Source organism: Pongo pygmaeus, chromosome 15 (genome assembly GCF_028885625.2).
Source record: "Pongo pygmaeus isolate AG05252 chromosome 15, NHGRI_mPonPyg2-v2.0_pri, whole genome shotgun sequence".
NCBI lineage: Eukaryota > Metazoa > Chordata > Mammalia > Primates > Hominidae > Pongo > Pongo pygmaeus.
In genome coordinates, this window is record NC_072388.2 from 106,148,892 (window position 1) to 106,171,754 (window position 22,863).

At 40.8% G+C, this 22,863-nt stretch overlaps 3 gene segments (V, D, J or C); all 3 read right to left on the reverse strand.

The window, feature by feature from the left end:
• Positions 1-239: 239 nt before the first annotated feature.
• LOC129012436 (immunoglobulin heavy variable 2-70D-like) lies at positions 240-837 on the reverse strand. The segment is given in 2 exon segments: positions 240-640; positions 727-837. Coding segments are annotated over 2 exon segments (447 nt in total).
• Positions 838-4,729: 3,892 nt separating this feature from the next.
• Positions 4,730-5,396, reverse strand: LOC129013075 (immunoglobulin heavy variable 3-21-like). The segment is given in 2 exon segments: positions 4,730-5,232; positions 5,336-5,396. Coding segments are annotated over 2 exon segments (549 nt in total).
• Positions 5,397-17,420: 12,024 nt separating this feature from the next.
• On the reverse strand, positions 17,421-18,011 carry LOC129012437 (immunoglobulin heavy variable 3-49-like). The segment is given in 2 exon segments: positions 17,421-17,821; positions 17,925-18,011. Coding segments are annotated over 2 exon segments (447 nt in total).
• Positions 18,012-22,863: the final 4,852 nt, after the last annotated feature.

The following is a 22,863-nucleotide window of genomic DNA, read 5'->3' on the forward strand; positions in this document are numbered from 1 at the left end:
TTTGCCCTGTTGTTGTGAAAAAAATTATTTAGGTTAATTAAGTCTCATTTGTCTATTTTTTTTTAGGTAACAGGACCTTTCATGCTGAATCTTTGTCAAACAAGATACAGCTTCTGTTTGTGTGAACCACTAACAGGGGACATGCTATTTATTAGTAAAGAAGAGGGAGGAAAACAAGGCTCTGAGTCAGATGGGGATGGGAAACGCAGGCCCTGGCAGGAAATGTCATCTCAGACACACTATCCTGTTCTGCAGAGGTGGGGAGGGAGCACCACTGAGAAGCAGCCTGGGTTCTTGTACAGGAGGAGCCCTGGGCTGTGTCTCTGTGGTATCCGTGCACAGTAATATGTGGCTGTGTCCACAGGGTCCATGTTGGTCATTGTAATGACCACCTGGTTTTTGGAGGTGTCCTTGGAGATGGTGAGCCTGCTCTTCAGAGATGGGCTGTAGTATTTATCATCATCCCAATCAATGCTTGCAAGCCACTCCAGGGCCTTCCCTGGGGGCTGACGGATCCAGCCCACACCCACTCCACTAGTGCTGAGTGAGAACCCAGAGAAGGTGCAGGTCAGCGTGAGGGTCTGTGTGGGTTTCACCAACGCAGGACCAGACTCCTTCAAGGTGACCTGGGAGAAGACCCCTGTGGAGAAGACATAAGAAGATGAAGCCCACAAAGGAGAGAACAGATGTTTCGCTTCTGAAGTAGTCCCTGACCACAGCACTCACAGGACGGGACGGTCAGTAGCAGGAGCGTGAAACAAAGCATGTCCATGGTGGAGAGCAGGATTCACTGAGCGAGGCCCCGTCCTCGTCTTTTGAACCCAGAGGAGGGTGGAGCTGGTGGAGATTTGCATCCCCTCATCTGAGCCCTACTCTATCGGGTGCACTCAGGTCTCAGGACTCAGTAGGGGAGTGCATCTGTGGTGAGGAGCAGTAAGCCCTCAGGTGTGGGGGTCCACGTGTGCTCTCCATCAGGGAATCCATCTCATTTCAGCACCATGGCTCTCAGTCAAGTCTTGACGCTCCTGCTTCTACAGACAGGATCTTCTTGGATGCTCCCGCAGGGGACATGCAACCTTCTGGTTTTAGTCCTAGAGGATTAGAGTAGAAATCAAGAGAGCTGCCTTTCCTCCTCCCTTCAAGAGAAATGATGATGGGCATCTGGTGGGGCAAGGGGCTCCCCACAAGCATTCTGATCAAAATCCTCTTTGATTATGGGGAAAAGTGATGAATTTGTGTAAAAAAAAATTGGAGGGAATAAATAAGAAAAAACAGTTACAAGTAATTATGTAAAGAAGTGTGTACTTAGCAGTGTGTGTGCACACAGCTGCATTCCTAGACGTATGTTCCCTGAATAATCGATGTTGTCCTTGTGCCCCGTCAGTTCTGTGGAGAGAGTAGACTGCATGCATAACTTCCCTTTTCTCAGCCCATGAATGAGCAGACGCTTTGGACAAGGGAATTGGAAGACTCCTGAGGGAGCAGCAGGCTGACTGTTGCAGCCTTGCTCTGCACCTGCACTGGATGTGGTCTCTGTGCTCATAAGGCCATGGAAACTCATCAGTCCAGGTTCAAGGACTTAACTGCAGAGTTATATTCATTTGTGTTTTTCTTTGTAACAAGAAAGTTCTGAGTTAGAAATGATATAGTGGGTGGTCTCCTTAGGGTTGGATGCTGTGAAGCAAAAGAAGACAACCCTAGATTGTAGTCAGAGGTTCTCTGGCTGGTTCCTTGCTGCACCTGCTCCTAAATTGGGCTCTGTCTTGGCTGAGTTCTGAGTTTCTTCTGCTTGTCCTCGCTGCCCATGCAGCCCAGATAAAGGAGGGCCGGGGGTTCTGCTTCTGAGATGCCCAGTCCTATGTCTGGCTCCAAGTCAGGAGCTCAGCCAGTCCTGGGGGCTGAACCTTGGATCTCTCCTGTGAGACCTCACCTGTGCACTGAGCATCCTCACAGCAAGGTGGCAAGGTGAGCTTCACAGAAAATACTGTAGACAGTTTTCAGCAAATCTAATTGTAGTTTGACTATATAATTAAGGAATCATTTTCACTGGGGTGTAAGTGACTGACATATCTCACCCCCCACACACACACATGCACACACACATACACAGTATGGACATTACATTTCCCAAAAACTGGACACATTTTTTATTATTCCTAATGAATTCATAAAATTCTGAGATTTGAATCAGAAACTAAAAGGTAACATTTTCTATAACCAAACTTACAAATGAATAAGATGGGGTCAGAAAAATCAAGATTGAGTTATTACCTGCAGTCTAATGGTGGTAAGTTACATAATGGAGCTGTGATGAGATAGGCTTCCAAGTGCTCTAATTCTTAACCACTCAATTACGGCTGACCAGCAATCTCTGAGAGTGAGGAAGATAGAGGTCCCCAACGTGGGAAAGCTCTCTGACTCCATAAAACTTCACTGGGCTTCTCTGCAAGCTCTGAGGTGTGCAGGCTCTGAGGTGTGTAGACTCCTACCCCAGATTCTGCAGTCAGGCAAATCTCTGCTCTTTCCAGGGAGACACAAGAGATAGTGTGGATAAGGGCCAGACATGGCTCTACTCAAGGTCTCTGCACATGGAGAAAAGCCAGTGAGAGTAGAAAATGCATGTTCTCGATCCTTGGAACAATTCCCATGAGAAACTCAACTCTGCGCCAGGACCTCATGCACAATTGTGAACGAATGCAATTAAAATAAATGTGAAAATTACAATTGTTTGCAGGTGCACATTTGTTCATATATTTTTACAGTAAAATAAAGTAAAAGTAGGTGTTCCCTATAAAAATCCAAAAACAGTGTGTTGGCCCTAAGAATGCACGTCCCTCCCTCCTCCTACAGGCAGCAAAATGCAGGCAGATCAGGTTTCCAGCAGCTGCTTTCTGACATCTGTGGCATGGCGTGTGCTGAGGCCCATGTCCTGTGGTCTACTCTAATGAAATGACTGACTCTGCAGGGATTCCTAAGCAGATCCATTTCTGGGAGTCATGGGGATCCCCTGAGAGGTAGCACTGACTTGCACAAGACTCAATTATATTTTGCACCTTCCTTGCACAGCACAGAAATATAGGAACCTTCCACCCAATCCAGCTTCCCTCTCTCCTTCACTCAGGGACAAGCTTCCACCATGTGCCACTGGCTTCCCAGCCTCATTCCACCCCCTGTGCATTTTCTCTCAAAGGGATGAATGTACTTCTTACAACGGATGGATTATTCATGAGTCCCCTGGGCAATTCCCAAAGCTGAAGTTTCCTCCCCTCCTTTGTACACCATCTAGGGAAACTTCCTGGCATTTGTAAACTGTCATGGAGCTGGGGGGAGTGGCTTTTAGCATGTTAAGACATTATAATGAGCAGTGAGGATGAACAGAAATCACTTTTGTCGCCATCTTGGTTTCGGTGGGCTGTGGCCAGCTTCTTTACTGTAACCTTTACCAGCAAGGTCTTTATAACCTGGATCCTGTGCAGACCTCCTATCTCATCCTGTCACTAAGAACGCCTTAACTTATTGGGAATGTAGCCCAGCAGGTCTCAGTCTTATTTTTCCTAGCCTTTATTCAAGATGAAGTTGTTCTTGTTCAAAAGCTTCTGACATGAAAAATGTAGCAAAAATATTTGTAATATGAGCATGAGTATATTGCCAAATATAAAATAAAGTATAATAATGGCAACAATTTTCCCTGTCACCTTGACTAGACCACAGTCTCATCTATTCAATCACACACTAGCCTAGGTGTTGCTCCTATGGCATAATGTAGGTCTTAGTAGAGTCTCCCACTATTTTTTCCTAAGTCACGAAGAGTGTTCTAGATAACCTAGGTGGGCCTGATTCAATCAGAGCATAACAGAAGACTATGTGACTCCATGGTGGATGGCAGATGCAGGTTTTCCCAGGAATTACAGCCTGCATTTCCCGAAGGACAGCAGTATTGACCTTAGGCTGCCTAGCCAGACCCTACAATTACTGTTACCAGAGCTCACAGCACAGTGGAGTGTCCATCCTCAGCTCTCCTAAAGTCACAGGTGAGAGCATAAACTCTGTGACAGTGTCAGAAGCACAAGATCAGATCTACATCCACATCCTTTTGGAGAAAACTAGTATTATTCCCTTCATGACCAATGTTCACTTCATTTTCAACACACCTCCACACACAAAATACAGCAGGAGTGTCACTAAGCTATGGTGCTATGGTGAGTGAGAAAGTCCCCTCAGCCTACCCAGGTCCTGCAGACTCGATCCCTGGGATTTTGACTACAGAAAACACATCCTGTTTTCAGGAAAGAGAAGAAGAAAGGGAACTGTGAGAATCAAGTCTGCAGAGAAGGAAAATACATTAGCAGAAATAAGGTCAACTCAATCAGTCTGAGTCAGATGTGCACAGTTTTTCAAGACGAGGTGGGACAGCTGTGAAAACCATCAGGTTTTAAGGACCCTGACCCTGGGTGAGCCTCTCTCTTAGCTCCCATCAGAATTCAAAGCCTGTTCTAATCAAAGATTCCCGTGGAGGTCTCTGCCCTGAGTCTAATTGGAAAAGACTTCCCAGGTTCCACTGAGGTTCCTTGGCACTTTCATCCTGCTGACCACAGAAGGATTATCTGCCCCCAAAGTGACACTGTGGCTTCTGTGAAGGCGAGAATGTGTCCTCCTGTTACAAAAACAAAAATAGAAAAAGAACAAAAGAGTTTTGCATTTAGAGACATGAAATGTTAGTACAGAATTGTCAATCTGCAGAAGTTCCCTGTGGAAATTTGACAATGATGCAGCCCCAGACCATGCCAGGAAGCCAGCCCTCAGCAGCACCTGCTCCTGCCCTGGAGACAGCCCCGTGCACAGTGTCTTGTCGCCCCCTGGTGGTCCTGGGGACCCCTGCAAGAGGTTTGTGTCTGGGCTCACACTGACTTCCCCTCACTGTGTCTTTCACACAGTAATACACAGCCGTGTCCTCGGCTCTCAGACTGTTGTTCATTTGCAGATACAGTGAGTTCTTGGCGTTGTCTCTGGAGATGGTGAATCGGCCCTTCATGGAGTCTGCGTAGTGTATGGTACCACTACTCCTACTAATAACTGAGACCCACTCCAGCCCCTTCCCTGGAGCCTGGCAGACCCAGTTCATTCCATAGCTACTGAAGGTGAATCCAGAGGCTGCACAGGAGAGTCTTAGGGACCCCCCAGGCTGTACCAAGTCTCCCCTAGACTCCACCAGCTGCAGCTCACACTGGACACCTGCAAGTAAAGAGACATCCTGGTCAGAAACTGCCACATATATCCACTGTTTCTCTCGCTTGTATCCACACACACTCAATCTCTCTACTTTTCCATGAATCACCTTCTAAAATAGCAACAAGGAAAACCCAGCTCAGCCCCAATTCCATGGTGAGTCCTCTGTGCTCAGTGCTGATCACCAAGTGGAAAGGCCTTGGAACCCAGGGCTAAGGCTCCTCTCTCAGAGCTGCAGGGTCAGGCTTGGGTTGGTTTTCATCAGTAGAGGGAGGTCCCTGTTTGCATGTCTCCTATTATATAACAAGCTCTAGGGTGGGATGCTTGAGGAGTAGGCTGTACCCAGATAAGAAGACAGTGCCCTGCAGAAGTTTGCTGACAATGATGGTATTTGGAAAACGTACTGTCTTATTATGAAATTGTGCTGTGATAAACACTTTGTCCTGAACACCCTATTACATTTTTAAATATTTGTGTATGTTATGTTCTGTAGGAGTCAATATTTCTCCATTTACAGATATGTAAATCGACCCACACATGGTGGAGGCTGTGTATGCCTCTAGGAGCTCGTGTCTGGGATGAGTGAACGCTGGTATCTGGCCCTGTGCTCCTCGTCACTGGCTCTGACTTCCCCCTGAACCATCCCCGGGATAAAGATGGACGTTCCTAGTGTGGTTTTTAGAACCCACTTTCTGAAATAAGAGCATGCGTGATTTTGCCGCACTCCAGCACTCAGCTGAAAATATGCAGAGAACTAGGGTCCAGGCACATTAATTTTCAGGTACTTCTGACATTTAACATATGTTTGTATCTTTCTATTACTCCTTTCTTGTCTAAGTTTCCATTTGTTTGCTTGTAATACATTTTATGAGGCTTAATTGAAAGCTAATAAACTTCACATATTTAAAATGTACAATTAATAAATGTGATGTAACTGTCATCATTATCAAGAAAGTGGATAAGTGAATTCTTCTCAACATTTCCTCTTGTTCCGCTGTATTCCTCCTCCTCTCCCCTTCCCTTCTTCTACCATTACCCCCGGCAACTACTGATCTTCATTGTACTACTTTAGATGCATTTTTATTTATCAGAATTTATAAAAATGAAATAACATAGTACACATTCTTATTTGTTTGGCTTATTTTACTCAACATAAATACTTAGATATTATACCTTGTTGTTCTGTGTATCAGGCATTTATTTGCTATAAATGATGGTTAGTATTCCAGTGAACAAATTCACCACCACAGTTTGTTTTTCTATTAAGCAGCTTAACAATATTTGCATTATTTTATTACTCTCAGTCTTACCAAAAAAAAAAAATCTGCAACTCAGCTTTGAAATGTACATAGATGGGGAATACACTTTACTAATTTTTTTTTACAACAAGAACATCAATCATAACAGATAAACAGAGAAGATTGATTTTGCAAATTTAAAAAAAATACTTTAAATACTTGAAGTTTTAAGATAAACACCAAATATGAAGTCTAGGGAGAGGCAGGTTCTTGTAGAGAGTAATAAGGCCAGGGTGTGAGCTGAACTGAGGCAGAGTCTGGCGTGTATAATGTAGGCTATTACAAGAGAAAAACACACATATGTACTGGATTGCTTGAAGTCAAGTGTGGCAAACATGTTGCCGTGTGAATTTCTCAGGGACCACATACTGAAGAGCTTTTACATCTTTTTTAATTCCTTTTCCACAAAATGGGGACATTCACAAAAATCTTTCCTTCCCAGTGTGTCTGTCTGTGAGAGAAAAAGAGCCCACACTCTGAAATGCATTTAGACCCACCACCTTTATTCCCATTGCAGAATTAAGAAATTACTCTGCAGGGGCAAACTACAAAAACCAGTTATCTTAGGGGCACTGGGGCAATCTTTTAGGAACTGAGATGGGAAAAGAGGTCTTCACCTAAGTTTCATTGAGAAGTATTTCCCCTCTCTTTGTTCTTTAATCGGAGCTTTGGTCTGAAGTTGAGGTCAGCAAATCTGTAAGGTGATAACACCAAAATAGAACATTGGAGCTGTGGGAGGGAACAACTGGGGAAAACAAGAAGACTCCAACCCAGAGAAAAGGACAAGAGCACACAGATGAACATTTCGTCTGCAGGAAGTTCAGAAACAATTGAAAGGTCACACCCAGACTCAGGGTCCCAATGCCTTCTTAGAAATATGGACCCAGGAAAGGTCAGAAAATCTCCCTTTATTCTATTGCCTTCCACCAATTTCACAATTTTCAGCTAAAGACAACGTTTTAACTCTCCTGAAGGAACTGACTAAGCAATACAGAAAATCACTAATAAAATGCAAAGCCTAGACGTGAGAGGCTCCAGGCCTGGATAATGCAACAGTTCATGTATGCAGGCAGTTTCTTCACCCAGTTCTACACTGACACACCCAGCATGTCAGTTTCATGCCGCATTTGACTCCTATTATGTAGAGACATGACAATGATGTCCTCCAGGTACACACAGAGATATGAAAATTGGTGGGAATAGGGGAGGACATGATTCTGCAATTCTCTGAAGGACCAGGAAAGCCTGAACAGACCATCTCCCTGATCTCCATGACTGCACCACGTGCCCACAGGCACACTCATCCCTATAGGATAAGAGGACTCCATTAATGAGGATGAATAGTTTATGATACAAATTACTAGGGACTGACATTGAGGTTCCAACAACTAATTTTTATAACCTAAATTTAATTACCCCCAAATTGTTACCACTTTCTTCAGTGAAAAAATGCTTGCCTTGATTGAGTTTTAGGAAGATTCCCAATGTCCACAACTGATCTTCCAAGAGTGTGTTGAGAACAGAAACTGAATGAGGGCAGGGAAACCCATCTTTACTGTGTTCACCACTAAATTCAAGTGGACTCAGCACTGCCTTTGATCACTGCTGCTTCTCTTCAGAGTTCAGGTTTCTACTTCTCACAATTCCAACACAGACTCTCCCTCTCCAAAATGTTTGTCTTCCACTTGCTGTAAGGTCACACTCTGTTCTTATATTTTTCTCTGAATGATTTTAGGAGGGTGATAATGAGACTCCTCCCTTGACTTCATAGTTTCTCACTCAGTACACATGTGTCTATGAACAAAACCCAACATTGATATCCAGCACTTTCTCCTTTTGTGAAATTTATTTTTTCTCTTTGTTGGCCTGTCTCTCTCTCTCTCTCTCTCACACACACTTTCTCTCTCTTGCCTTCTCATTATGATTTTTGCTGTATCATTCTGAAACCTACTAACAGTATGCATCTTGAATCATGCCATTTACCATCCTCAAAAAGAAAAAGGTGCAAACTCATAATTTTGCTAACAAGGTTAGAAAACTTCCTGCATTTCCACCAGATTCATTAGAGACTCCCAATGAGAATCATGATCAAACTGTATTTGTTTTTGGATCATACCTTTTAGAGTGGTTATTCCTATTGTATTTCCACTATTGTACAAAGTAGTATGAAGACTCAAAATAAATTAAAAATAGAAATACCTGATGACTCGGCAAATCCTCTTCTAGGTACATTCTAAAGAAGATAAAACCACAGTCTCATAAAGGCATGCACACTCCATGTTCTTTGCAGCACCATTCACAATAGCCCAGATATGAAAGCAACCTCAGTGTCTGTAGGTGGACAAATGGATAGAGAAAATGTAATCTATGTATGCAATAGAATATTATTTAGCCATAAAAGATGATATCCTGTCATTTGCAACAATATGAATGGAACTGGAAGCCATTATGTTAAGTTACATAAGACAAACAAAGAAAGACAAATATTGCATCTTCTTACTTTTATGTCAAAACTGAAAAATTGGGTTTCTTGAAGACAGAGAGTAGATTGTTGGTTACCAGAAGCCTGGGTGGATACAAAAGAGAAGGGGATAAAGAGAGGTTGATTACAGAATTCAGATATATAGTTATATAGGAGAAATAAAACCTAAATGTCTCATAGATCGGTAAGGTGACTCTAGTTAACAATAATCTAATGTACACATTAAAATATCTAGAAAAGAGTCATTCCAATGTGCCTAGCATAAAGAAAGTATACATGTTTAACAAGACAGATATACCAATCCTGATCTGATCTTTACACATTTGTAAATGTATCAATATATTACATGTTCCCATAAAATAGGTATGTCTATTATGTGCCAAAAAAATAAATAAATCATCTCCATGGCATATTTTTACAAAAATATTTTAAAATGCTCCAATTTATATAAAAATACAAAAGCCTTCAAATGGCCAAAATAATTTTGGGGAAAATACAACAAAGCTGAATATATCATATTCTATAATTTCAAAGTCAAATCTGTATAAATCGAAGCAGTATAATGCTGACATTTAAACAGACATAAAATCCAATGGAACATTACAGACAACCTGGTAATCAACCCATTTCTTCCCAATAAACTGATCTTTGACAAGTTGCCAACAACACACAATAGACAAAGGACAGTCTCTTCAACAAGCGGTGTGAAAACTGGGAATTCATATGCAGAAGAAAATAAATGGACCGGTCCGGTGCGATGGCTCACACCTAATCTCAGCACTTTGGGAGGCTGAGGCGGGCAGATCAAGAATTCAGGAGTTTCAGACCAGCCTGGCCAATATGGTGAAACCCCCTCTCTACTAAAAATACAAAAGTTAGCCAGGTGTGCTGATGCACACCTGTAGTCCCAGCTACTCGGGAGCCTGAGGCAGAAGAATCTCTTGAACCCAGGAGGTGGAGGTTGCAGTGCGCCGAGATCGTGCCACTGCACTCCAGCCTGGGCGACAGAGCAAGAGTCTATCTCAAAGAAAAAAAAGAAAACAAAAAAACAAAACAAAATACACAGAAATCAACTAAAAATGGATTCAAGACTTAAACAAGCACCTGAATATGTGGCATAAATGTATACAGGTATGGTTTGGAACAAAATATAAATTAGTACAGCCATTATGAAAAACAACATTAAGATTACCGAATGAATTGAACATAGAGTATACCCACTTCTGAGTATACATCTAGAAAAAATAAAGTGAGTTTGTCAAACATATGTTCATTGTGAGATTATTCAGAATAGCCTAGATATGGAAAATAAGTCATTGTCCGTCTATGAATGAACAGATAAAATGTGGCATATACATACATAAAATTGAATATTATTCAGCCTTTGAAAGAAGGAAATTCTTACATTTTCAACACCATACAGAACATTATGCTAAGTGAAATAAGCCAGGCACAGAAAGACAAATGCTGTGTCATCTCATTTATATGTAGAATCTAAAATATTCCAGCTCTTAAAAGCAGAGTAGAAGAGTAGTTTGCAGGGGCTGGGAGGAGGAGGAAAATATAGAGTGATGTTGGTCAAAAGGCAAAAATTTTCAGCTATGCAGGTTGATATGGTTTCTCTCTGTGTTCCCACTCCAATCTCATGCCAAATTGTAATTCCTACACGTTGAAGAAAGGGCCTAATATAAAGTGATTGGATCACCGGGTGGCCTTCCTCTTTGCTGTTCTCCTAATAAAGTTCTCAAGAGATCTGTTGGTTTAAAAGTGTGGCATCTCCCCGCTCACTTGCTGTCTCTCTCTGCCACCATGTCTTTCCCCTTCACCTTCCGCTATCATTGTGTTTCTCAATGCCACCCAGGAATGCTTCCTGTTTAGCCTGCAGAACTGTGAGCCAACTAAACCTCTTTTCTTCATAAATTACCCAGTCTCAGGTAGTTCTTTATAGCAGTGGAAAAATGACTAATACAGTGAATTTACACCAGGAGTGGGACACTGCTATTATGACACCTGAAAATGTGGAAGTGACTCTGTAATTGGGTAATGGACAAGCTTGGAGGGCTCACAAGAAGGCAGGAAGATGTGGAAAGGTTTGAAAGATCCTAGAGGCTCGTTGAATGGTTTTGACCAAAATGCTGATAGTGATATGGACAATAAAGTCCAGGCTGAGCTGGTCTCAGATGAAGATGAAGATCTTCTTGTGAACTGGAGTAAAGGTCACACTTGCTATGCTTTAGCAAAAAGACTAGTGGCATTTTACCCCTGCCCTAGAGATCTGTGCAATGTTGAACTAGGGAGAGATGATTTATAGTATTGGGCAGAATAAATTTCTAAGCAGCAACACATTCACCATTTGACCTGGCTGTTTCTGAAAACATAAGTCATATGTAATCACAAAAAGATGGTCTGAAATTGGAACTTATATTTAAAAGGGAAGCAGAGCATAAAAGTTTAAAAAAAATTGCAGCCTGACCATCTGGTAGACAAGAAGAGCCAATTTCCTGGGGAGAAATTCAAGCTGGTTGCAGAAATTTGCATAAGTAATGACGAGCCCGATGGGAAACAAATGTCTCCAGGACATTTCAGAGATCTTTGCTGCAACCCCTCCCATCACAGGCCCAGAAGCCCAGGAGAGAAAAATGGTTTCATGGTCCAAGCTCAGGACCCAACTGCTCTGTGATGCCTCGGGACATGGCACCTTACATCCCTGTCTCTCTCATGCCAGCCATAGCTAAAAGGGACCAAGGTACAGCTCAGACCATTGCTTCAGAGGGTGCAAGCACTAAGGTTTGCTTGCTTCCACAAGGTGTTGAGACTGCTGGTGCACATAACGCAAGAGTTGAAGTTTGGGAACCTCCTCCTAGATTTCAGATGATGTATGAAAATGCCTGGATATTCAGGCAGAAGTCTGATGCAGGGGCTGAGCCCTAAGAGAGTACCTCTACAAGGCCAGTGTAGAAGGAAAATGTGATGTTGGATAACCCACACAAAGTCTGTGTTGGGGCACTACCTAGTGGATCTATGAGAAGAGGGCCACCATCCTCTAGACCCCAGAATGGTAGATCCACCAAATGCTTGTGCGGTGTGCTTGGAAAAGCCACAGGAACTCAATGTCAGCCTATGAAAGCAGCCATGGGACTGTATCCTGCAGAGCCACAAGGGTGGAACTTCCCAAGGCCTTGGGAACCCACCTCTTACATCAGTGTGTCCTGGATGTGAGACATGGGGTAAAAGAAAAATTATTTTTGAGCTTTAATGTTTAATGACGGCCCTGCTGGTGTTTGGACTTGCATGGGGGCCTGTAACCCCTTTTCTGTGGCCAATTTCTCCCATTTGGAATGGGAGCATTTACCCAGTACATGCATCCCCATTGTATCTTGGAAATAACTAACTTGTTTTTGATTTTACAGGTTTATAGGGGGAAGAAACTGACCTTGTCTCAGAGGAGACTTTAGACTGTAGATTTTTGTGATAATGCTGAAATGAGTTAAGACTGGGAGACTGTTGAGAGGGGATAATTATATTTTGCAATGTGAGAAGGACATGAGATTCGTCATGGACCAGGAGTGGAATAATATGGTTTGTCTCTGCATTTTCACCCAAATCTCATGCTAAATTTTAATCCCCAAGTGTTGTAGGAGGGGTCTTACTGGGAGTGATTGAATAATGGGGGCGACCTTCCACTTTGTGATTCTCACAAGATCTCGTGGTTTAAAAGTGTGGCACATGTCCCCTTGCTCTTTCTCTCTCTCTCCCCTGCCAGCATGTGAAGAAGGTCCTTGCTTCCTCTTCGGTTTCCATGATGTCTGTAAGTTTCCTGATGTCTCCCAGTAATGCCTCCTGTTAAGCCGACAGAACTGTGAGTCAACTAAACCGCTTTTCTTCATAAATTTCCCAGTCTTAGGCAGTTCCTTACATTAGGGTGAGAATGGACTAAAACACAGGTTGAAATAGTTCTGGAGAGCAATCGTACGACAAAATGACTATACTAATGAATATTGTATCATAAAAGTATCTTTTGCAGGAAGAGTAGATATTAGGTGTTTTATCACACACACACAATAAATTAAAGGCATAAAATGATAACTCTCTGAGAGTATAGGCATGCCAATTACCTTGATAATTATGAGCATTTCCCCAAGAATATCAGTACATCAAGTGGTGTACCTTAAATACATACAATTTTATTTGTCAGCGATAGCTCCATAAAGCTGAGAAGCTATAATGCATACATATATTTCTACATATTTTATCAATAAAAATATGTGACTATAAACAGAAGACCTTGTACAAAGATATTTATAATAGTGTTGTTTATGATGTTTATTTTGGAAACAAATTTCAATCTCATCAACAGGAAAATAGGTATATATATTGTCACTTATTCACTTAATGAACTGATTTATTTATTTAATAATCTGTCATTTATTAATGCAATGGACTGATTCAGATATGAAATATCTATATGTATATGAGTACATACATATTTATACATACGAGGACAAAACCTTGATAGATGCTATCACATGAATGAACCTCACAGATAGTAAAAGTTGCCCCTTACAAAACTGATCTATAATATTTTGTTTCATGTATATGAAGTTCAAAACAAGAAAAAGGGACCTATAGTGACAGAAATTAGAACATTTTTCTATTTGCATTTCTCTGAATGATTAGTGATGCTAAACATTTTTACAATATATTTGCTGGGCACTTGTATGTATTCTTTTGAGAAGTGTCTGTGTCATTTGCCTATGTATTTGTCCGTTTTCAAACTGCTGATAGAGACATACCCAAAACGGGGAAGAAAAAAAGGTTTAATTAGACTGACAGTTCCACATGGCTTGGGAGGCCTCAGAAACATGGTGGGAGGAAAAAGGCACTCCTTACCTGGCGGGTGGCAAGAGAAAATGAGGAAGAAGCAAAAGCGGAAATCCCTGATAAACCCATCAGATCTGGTGAGAATTATTCACTTTCACCAGAATAGCACGGAAAAGACCGGCCCCCATGATTCAATTACCTCCCCCTGGGTCCCTGTCACAACACATGGGAATTCTGGGAGATACAATTCAAGTTGAAATTTGGGTGGGGACACAGCCAAACCATATCAGCCCATTTTTAAAGGGGTTATTTGTTTTTCTTTTTGATTTGTTTGAGTTCCCTGTAGATTCTGGATATTAGGGCTTTACGGGATGCAACGTTTGTGAATATCTTCTCACATTCTGTAGGTGGTCTGCTTACACTGCTGATCATTTTGCTTGCTTGTTTGTTTGTTTGTCTGACTGTGCAGAAACTCCTTAGTTAATTTGGTCCCACTTGTCTATTTTTGTTTTTGTTGCAATAGGTTTTGGATACTTAGCCAAAAATTTTTTGTCAAAGCTGGTATCGATAAGAATATTTCCAAGGCTGTCTTCAAAGAATGTTATGGTTTGAGATCTTGCATTTAACACTTTAATCAATTTCGAGTTAATTTTATATATGTGGAAAGTACACGTCCAGCTTCAATCTTCAACATATGGCTAGCCAGTTGGCCCAGCACTATTTATTGAACAGAGTCCTTTCCTCATTGCTTGTTTTCATCAGCCTTATCAAATATGAGATGATTGTAGGTGTGCAGCCACACACCACTCAGAATGGCTATCCCTAAAAAGTCAAAAAACAATGGAAGCTGGTGGGACTTTGGAGAAAAGAGAACACTTATACACTGTTGATGGGAGTACAAATTAGCTTTGCCACTTTGGAAAGCAGACTGGAGATTTCTCAAAGAACCTAAAACAGAGATATCATTTTACCCAGCAATTCCACCGCTGTGTATACACTAGAAAGCAAGCAAATAATTCTACCAAAGTGACACATGCACATGTGTGTTCATTGCTGTGCTATTCACAGTGGCAAGACATAGATCAACCCAGATGCACATCACTGGTAGAGTGAATATAGAAAATGTGGTACATCTACACTATACAATACTACACAGCCACGAAGAAGAATGAAATCATGTCCTTTTCAGCAAAATTAGTGGAGCTGGGGGTCTTCATCATAAGCAAATAAATGCAGGGATAGAAAAACAGCATACCACATATTCTCCTATGTGGGAGCTCAACATTGAGCACTCATACACATAAATACGAGAACTATAGACACTGTGGACTGCTAGAGAGTGGAGGCAGGGGGTGATGGAATCTGGATTCCAAACCTCAGCATCACTCAATAATCCCATGTAACAAGTCCACACATGTACCCTTGTATCTAAATTAAAAGTTGAAAATTAAAGAAAAAAAATCCTTATATGAGAGCTGAGTGGAAGCACCGAGAGGACACTTGTTGTGGAGATGGACCTGCTCCTCACCCTAATTTAGGTGCTGGAGATAAATGTGTGCACATTTGCCAGAAACCCTCAAACTGTACATTGAAGATCTATGCATTTTTGTATATGTTGTTTATCTCATAAAACTAGAAAATAGACAATTGTAGGAAAATATTTTATATTGAAATTAAAATCTTAATAACGTGTGTATAAAATTTCAAATAGAAAATGTAAATGTGATTATTACATAATTATTTAAATGCATTTAGCTATATCTACTAGAATAAAAGCCCAGAAAAAAGAAAGACGAAGGTGACATCTTAAAAAGAAAAATTAATAAACACACATGTCACAGATAAGTAAAACTTGGCCAAAATATGTGGAAGATTTTATACTATTAGTTATACAAAGTTAATAAACTGTTGATATACTATTCTAACCTGTTTTATCAGGATAAATTACTAATATTTTGTGTAAAATTATAATTGGGTACAGCTGACAGGAAAATAACAATATTTACAAGCTCATGTTATAAATGGTAACATATTCTCAATGTTGGCCCAGCACTTACACCTGAAATTTATAATTAAATCATGATTTTCTTTGGAGTCTTAGGAAAAATTAATTTTAAGAGATGACTTAATGGAATCATCTCCAATATGGAGATATTAGTATCTCATCTATACAGAAATTAAAAATACATAATACATATAAAGTCCTCATGAGAAACTCTGTTCCATAGAAAAGGGCTTATCGTATTTGTCTGTAGTACATTTACTGTTAAAACTATCACCTTTATGATGTTTTAGAAAATTAAAACAAAGTGTGGTGAATTGAAGTGTGATGTTGCTTGTTTGGTACAACAGCGGAGTGAGGATAATGAAGAGCCTTGTGATCCCGAGGAGATGGCCTAATCCAAGGAGAGGGAGGCTCCAGGTCGTGTGGACTCACACGGGGCACCTGCTTCTGCCTGTTCCGCAGCCACTCCCAGAAGCCTTCAGGAGACAGGGGTGCAGATGGGCCTCGAGATGATCCAATGAGATCTGGAACTGAAGAAAAAGATAATGATCTGGGATAAATTTTAAAAGTTAAAATAAAAAATTATTTTAAATTCACAAATTATGGTTGTTTATATTTACAAGGTAAGAAGCAATGTTATGTTTTGTGAGTATAATATGAAATAACTAAGATAATTAAGAAATGATTAAGATAATTATCATTCATCATCTCAAATTCTTATTTATTGTGACAACCACATTTGAAATAACCATTATTTAACAGTAGTTAAATGAACAAATATAAATCAACTGATATAAACAATTAAAAATAACCAAAACCAATTATGAAATACTCCAATAATTTACATTTAGCTCATCATTAAGTTTTATTTTTAGGACATATTTTTATAATTATTTTATTGTCATGTTTATTATGAATTCCTACACATATATGCGTATGTCTATGTATTCATTTTTCTTTCTTTGTCTTTGTTTTTTTTTTTTTTTTGAGATCAAATCTTGCTCTGTCACTCAGGTTGGAGGGCAGTGGTGCCATCTTAGCTCACTGCAATCTCTGCCTTCCGGGTTCAAGTGATTCTTCTGCTTCAGCCTACCAAGTACCTGGGATAAAAGGCGTGTGCCAACACACCCGGCTAATTTTTGTATTTTCAGTAGAGATGAAGTTTCACTATGTTGCCCAGGCTGGACTCGAACTCCCGGCCTCAAGTGATCCCCCCACCTAGGCCTTCCGAGTTGCTGGGATTACATGCATGAGCCACCGCGCCTGGCCTATACATCTTTCTATAGTTATAAATTTCTGTCCCTATAGCTTTGTAGCTGCTGATGTCAACAAATGTTAATAAAACTCCGGAAGTATGGGTGCAAATAATTAGGAATGTTTATTTCATGAAAGTATATACTTAAATATATATATATAATTTAAAAATTACTAAAATTTAAATACAAATGATAATAAATTAAGAATAAACACAAATAATAAGCTGTCACAGCCTAGAATGCTCCAGAGTCCGGCAAACACAAACCTGACTTCTCCAGCTGAGGAGAAAGGAAACCTCCCCCTGCACCTGCTCCTGGGACCTGTCCCGCCCTCAGTGGGTCCCGAGCGCCCCCTGGTGGCCCCGCGCGCCCCTGCAGGGAGGTTTGTGCCTGGGCTCACACTGACCTCCCCTCACTGTGTCTCTAGTACAGTAATACACGGCCGTGTCCTCGGTTTTCAGGCTGCTCATTTGCAGATAGGTGATGCTTTTGGAATCATCTCTTGAGATGGTGAATCTGCCTTTCACAGACGCGGCGTATTCTGTTGTCCCACCATTAGTTTTGTTTTTAATGAAACCTTCCCATTCCAGCCCCTTCCCTGGAGCCTGGCGGACCCAGCTCATGTAGTAGTTACTGAAGGTGAATCCAGAGGCTGCACAGGAGAGTCTCAGGGAGCCCCCTGGCTGGACCAAGCCTCCCCCAGACTCCACCAGCTGCACCTCACACTGGACACCTGCAAACACAGAGACATTGTAATCAGAAACTGCCACACATATCCACTGTTTCTCTCACTCAGGTCCACTCACACTCAATCTCTCAAGTTCTCCATGAATCACCTCTTAAAATAGCAACAAGGAAAACCCAGCTCAGCCCAAACTCCATGGTTGGTGGTCTGTGTTCAGTGCTGATCACCAAGTGGAAACTCCTGGGGATCCCAGGGCTGGGGCTCCTCTCCCAGAGCTGCAGAGTCAGGGCTGGGCTGGTTTTCATCAGCAGAGGGAGGAGCCTATTTGCCTGTCTGCAATTACTCCCTGGACCAACCCCAGGACAGAGCCTAGTGTGGTTTGTGGAACCCATTTCCTGTATTGAGAACATGTGTGATTTTGCTGCATTCTAGCATTCACCTAAAAATATGGTGAGAACTAGGGTTCAGGCAGATAAGTTCTTAAGTATTTCTGAAATTTAATATACATTTTTCTATCTTTCTGTCACTCCTTCCTTGTCTAAGTTTTCATTTGTTGCTTGTAATAAATTTTATAAGTTTTAGTTTACAGATACTAAACTTTCACATATTTAAAGTGTACAGTTAATAAACATGATGTAACTGTGATCCTTATGAAGGTGGACAAGAGAATTCTCAGCATTTCCTTTTGTTCTTCTATATTTTTCCTCTTTTCCCTTTCTTTCTTCTACCATTTCCCTGGCAACTGTTAATCTTTATATTGCTGCAGATTCATTTTAATTTATCAGAATTTATAAAAATGAACTAACATAGTATATATTCTTGTTTGGCTTATTTTAGTTAGCATAAATAATTAGATATTTTACCTTTTAGTTGTGTATATCAGACATTTACTTATTATAAATTCTGGGTAGTATTCTAGCAAACAAAATTTACCATGATTTGTTTTTTATTAAGCAGCTGAACAATATTTCAATTTTTTATTATTCTGGGTCTTAAAAATCTGCTATTAAGCTTGGAAATGTACTTACAAAATGAATATAATTTTCAAATTTTTTAAAACTGCATCAAAAATAACAGATAAACATGGAAGGTGGAATTTTGCAAATTTTCTTTAATACTTCCGATAATTACAGTTTCAAAACAAATAATAAATCTGAAGTTTAGGAAGAAGCAATTTCTTGTAGAGAGGAAGAAAGCCAGGATATGAAATTATCTAAGGCAGAGTCTGGAATATGAAATATATGCTATTCCAAGAAAAAAATAAAAATCTGTATTGGATTGCTTGAAATAGAGTGTGGTGTTTTGTAGTGTGAAATTTTAAGGGACCACATACCGAAATGCTAACCTATCCTCTTGAAACCCTTTCCCCAAGAAAGGGGACAGTCACAAAAATCTTCCTTTCTCGAAGTGTCTGTCTGGGAAAAAAGAAGAGCTCACAAGTCTAAAATGTATTCAGACCCAATTAGCTTATTTCCACACAGAACTAAGAGTATACTCTTCAAAGGAAAGCCACTGAAACCAGAATCCTAGTGTCACTTGTTCAACCCCTCAGGAATTGAGATGAGAACAGAGGTCCCCACCAAAGGTCTATTCAGAAACAGCTCCCCTCTTTTTCTTATGGAATCAGAGCTTTAGTCTGCAGGGCAGAGCAGCAGAACTGGAAGGTGGTGATGCCGATGGAGAACACTGGAGCTGGGGGAGGGAACACCTGGAGAAAACAGGAGGACTCTACCCCAGGGGAAGGGGCAAGAACACGCAGACCAGCATCTCCTCTGGAGGACGATCAGGAACACTCGCAAGGTCATACCCAGACCCAGGGTCACAATGCCTTCTGAGGAATATGGACCAAGGATATGGACCAAGGAACATGGACCTAGGAATATGGACCCTTTAGTCTAATGTCTTTCAGCAATTTAGAAGTTGTTCAGTTAAATAAAACACTTGAATGCACCCGAGGGAGCTGAAAGAGATTCTCTGGAGGATGAAACAAGATGAAGAGACAAAGTCAAGCAGAAAAGACAGAGTATCATTGGAGGATCCGTAGTCTCTGGTGGACATGGAAGGACAGACTTCAATTGGTATTTGAAACCTTTATATCAGTCTTTAGTAAATTATATGATAAAATTGTCAGCCTCTTCAATGGAGTCTTACTATCCCTGATCAGGGATGAGCATCCATGTGGGCACGTGGTGCAGTTCTAGTCATGGAGGCAGGGGAGATGGTCTGTTGAGGTGTTCCTGGTCCTTCAGACGAGAATTGCAGAACTGTCTCTGCCCCTTTTCCAGCCGATATGTAATATATGTGTGTGGCCCTTGGGAATGTTGTCAGCATGTCACTGCATGATGGGAGTCACTGGGGGGTGAAGCTGACTTTCTGGATTCATCAGTGTGGAAAATTGAGAAAAGGAACTTCCTAGGCACATGAGCTGTCCAATTATTCAATCCTGGAGCCACTCACATCCAGGCTTCCTGTTGCATTAGGTTGTGATTTTCCTCATTGTTTAATCAGCCTAGGTTGTCTTTCTTCACTCTCTGCTAAAGTAGTCGCACATAATAATCCGGAGGCATTGAGATTAATCAGTAACTAATTGGATAATTAGAACAAGCCCCAAGTGATGTCAGTTACTGTGTGGTTAATAATGTGATAGACAGGAGACATGGCTGGATACTGAGTGTATTCACATCTATTTTATCTAGATTAGCACAATATTTTGTATATCCCTTAGATACTTTTCCCATTGAGACCCTTAATTTATCATTAATTCTTGATGAGTAACCCCTAAATAATATATGTGGTGGCTATTAACTAATAATTTATATTACCAGTACAAACTTTCATTTGGGATATAGTCCTCTACCTGATGTAAAATCAGCCCATAAGGCAGAAGTTATTATATTTATTAGAGCTTGTCAATTAACCAAAGACCAGTATTAAATACAGATGTTCTACAGTAGTGCAGAATTGTAAAATATGCTGCAGGCAGAGCATATTTTATTTGCTTTATTTAAATCTTCTGGAAACCCCATCAAAATGAACAATAAGAAAAGACACTTTTCAACCAATTCCTACATTCTAGAGACCTGACATATAAATTTGAAACCAAATGCAAACAAAGAGAAAAACAAAACACTAGTATGGAAGCTAGAATAATGTTCTGGTGCGTCATTACACGAAACACTCAGTCTTAACCTGGTATGTAATATTATCTAAACATAGAAGGCATTGCCATTCTTCAAATCATACAGAATTAATCCCACTCACAATATTCTGGATATGTTGAAAAATCATATCTTTAAATAAAAAAATAAAAACTTCTAATATAATATGAAAATTCTTTTTTTTTTTTTTTGAGACGGAGTCTCGCTCTGTTGCCCAGGCTGGAGTGCAGTGGCGCGATCTCGGCTCACTGCAAGCTCAGCCTCCCAGGTTTATGCCATTCTCCTGCCTCAGCCTACCAAATAGCTGGGACTAAGGCGCACGCCGCCATGCCTGGATACTTTTTTTGTATTTTTAATAGAGACGGGTTTCACCGTATTAGCCAGGATGGTCTCGATTTCCTGACTTCGTGATCCGCCCGCCTCGGCCTTCCAAAGTGCTGGGATTACAGGTGTGAGCCACTGCGCCCAGCTAAAATATGAAAACTCTCTTGGCCAAGAGTCATCCCACTAGCACTATGGCACTCTGGACCCTCCCTCAGGACACATCAGTTACTACCCTATGACTGAGAAGCTGTAGGATTCATACATTGAAAAATATTACCCTCATTGCTCACCTCCGTCCTGTTGCATGCATGTGTTACACAATATTGAAAGTAATTTTTGTATTATACTCACTCCAATCACCAAAAGTTTAAGGTTGCCTTTTTACGTCATCTTTTAACAGTGTTTTGTGATCTGCAGCCATGGAATTATGTATACTGGAAGAAACATCAGGAAAAAACATCTGCCGTTGAAACATATTGGAATAAATCTTATCAGGCACTCCTAACGAAAACACTGCAGAAAAAACTCAGGGAGTCAATTCTCGTGTTGATATTTTGCAACCAAGGAATCACTTCAGACCAGACGTGGTGGCTCATGCCTATAATTCCACTGCATTGAGAAGCAAAACCAGGGGAATCATATGAGGCTAAGAGTTCAAGATCACCCTGGGCAACACAGAGAGATCCCATTTCTATTTCTTTTTCTTTATTTATTTTTTGAGACGGAGTCTCGCTCTGTTGGAGACCCCATTTCTATGAAATAGTTTCTTTAAAAATCAGCTGGTTGTGGTGCTGCACCCCTCTCATCCTAGCTACTCAGGAAGCTGAGACAGAAGGATTGTGTGAGCCAGGAGTTCAAGGTTACAGTGAGCTATGATTGTGCCACTGCGCTCCAACCTGTGCAACAGAATGAGAGCTTTAATTATAATATAATAACTAAGAATATTTCACAATTGTAAGGCTACTCAAATAGAAGATATTAGACTGAGTATCCTCAGGAATCCTCTGGGGCTTCTGATGTTCTGGAGCAGACGGCTTACCTAAGACATTCAGAATAAGCAGATGATTTTGGATAGTGAAAAGTCTACACACAAGACATTGGAACAGGACCATTGTCTAATCTCCTGTCCCATGCCTTTCACCTCATTCTCCTCATTTTTCTCCTCCTTTTCATTATTATTTGCTTATTCTTTTAAGCAGTCTTCTCATTTTTTGTAGACCTGGTTGTTTTCAACCCATATTCATGATTTTTATAGTTGCTGCATAGAATAAATCATCAGACTATTGCTTTGAGCATGACTGTTGATAAGTTAAGGCTCGTTCCTCCATTATCTCTTTTCTTTCTCACACAACATGAATAATCTAGTTAGGAATCACAGGAACTCCCTCATTTGATGCCATTGAGAGGTTCAAGGCCCACAAACTCCTTTCTGTGAGTGAGAACCCTCCCTCTGCCTCCACCACCAAACCACTATAGAAACCCTGAGCCGTTCTCCTTTCTTGATCTATTGAGTCATTTTGGACATTCCTGAGATACGAGGACTAATCCTGGCAGACACATCAAGAGGTAATTAACCTTTCCATATTTATATGGGGGAGTGTGTGGCAC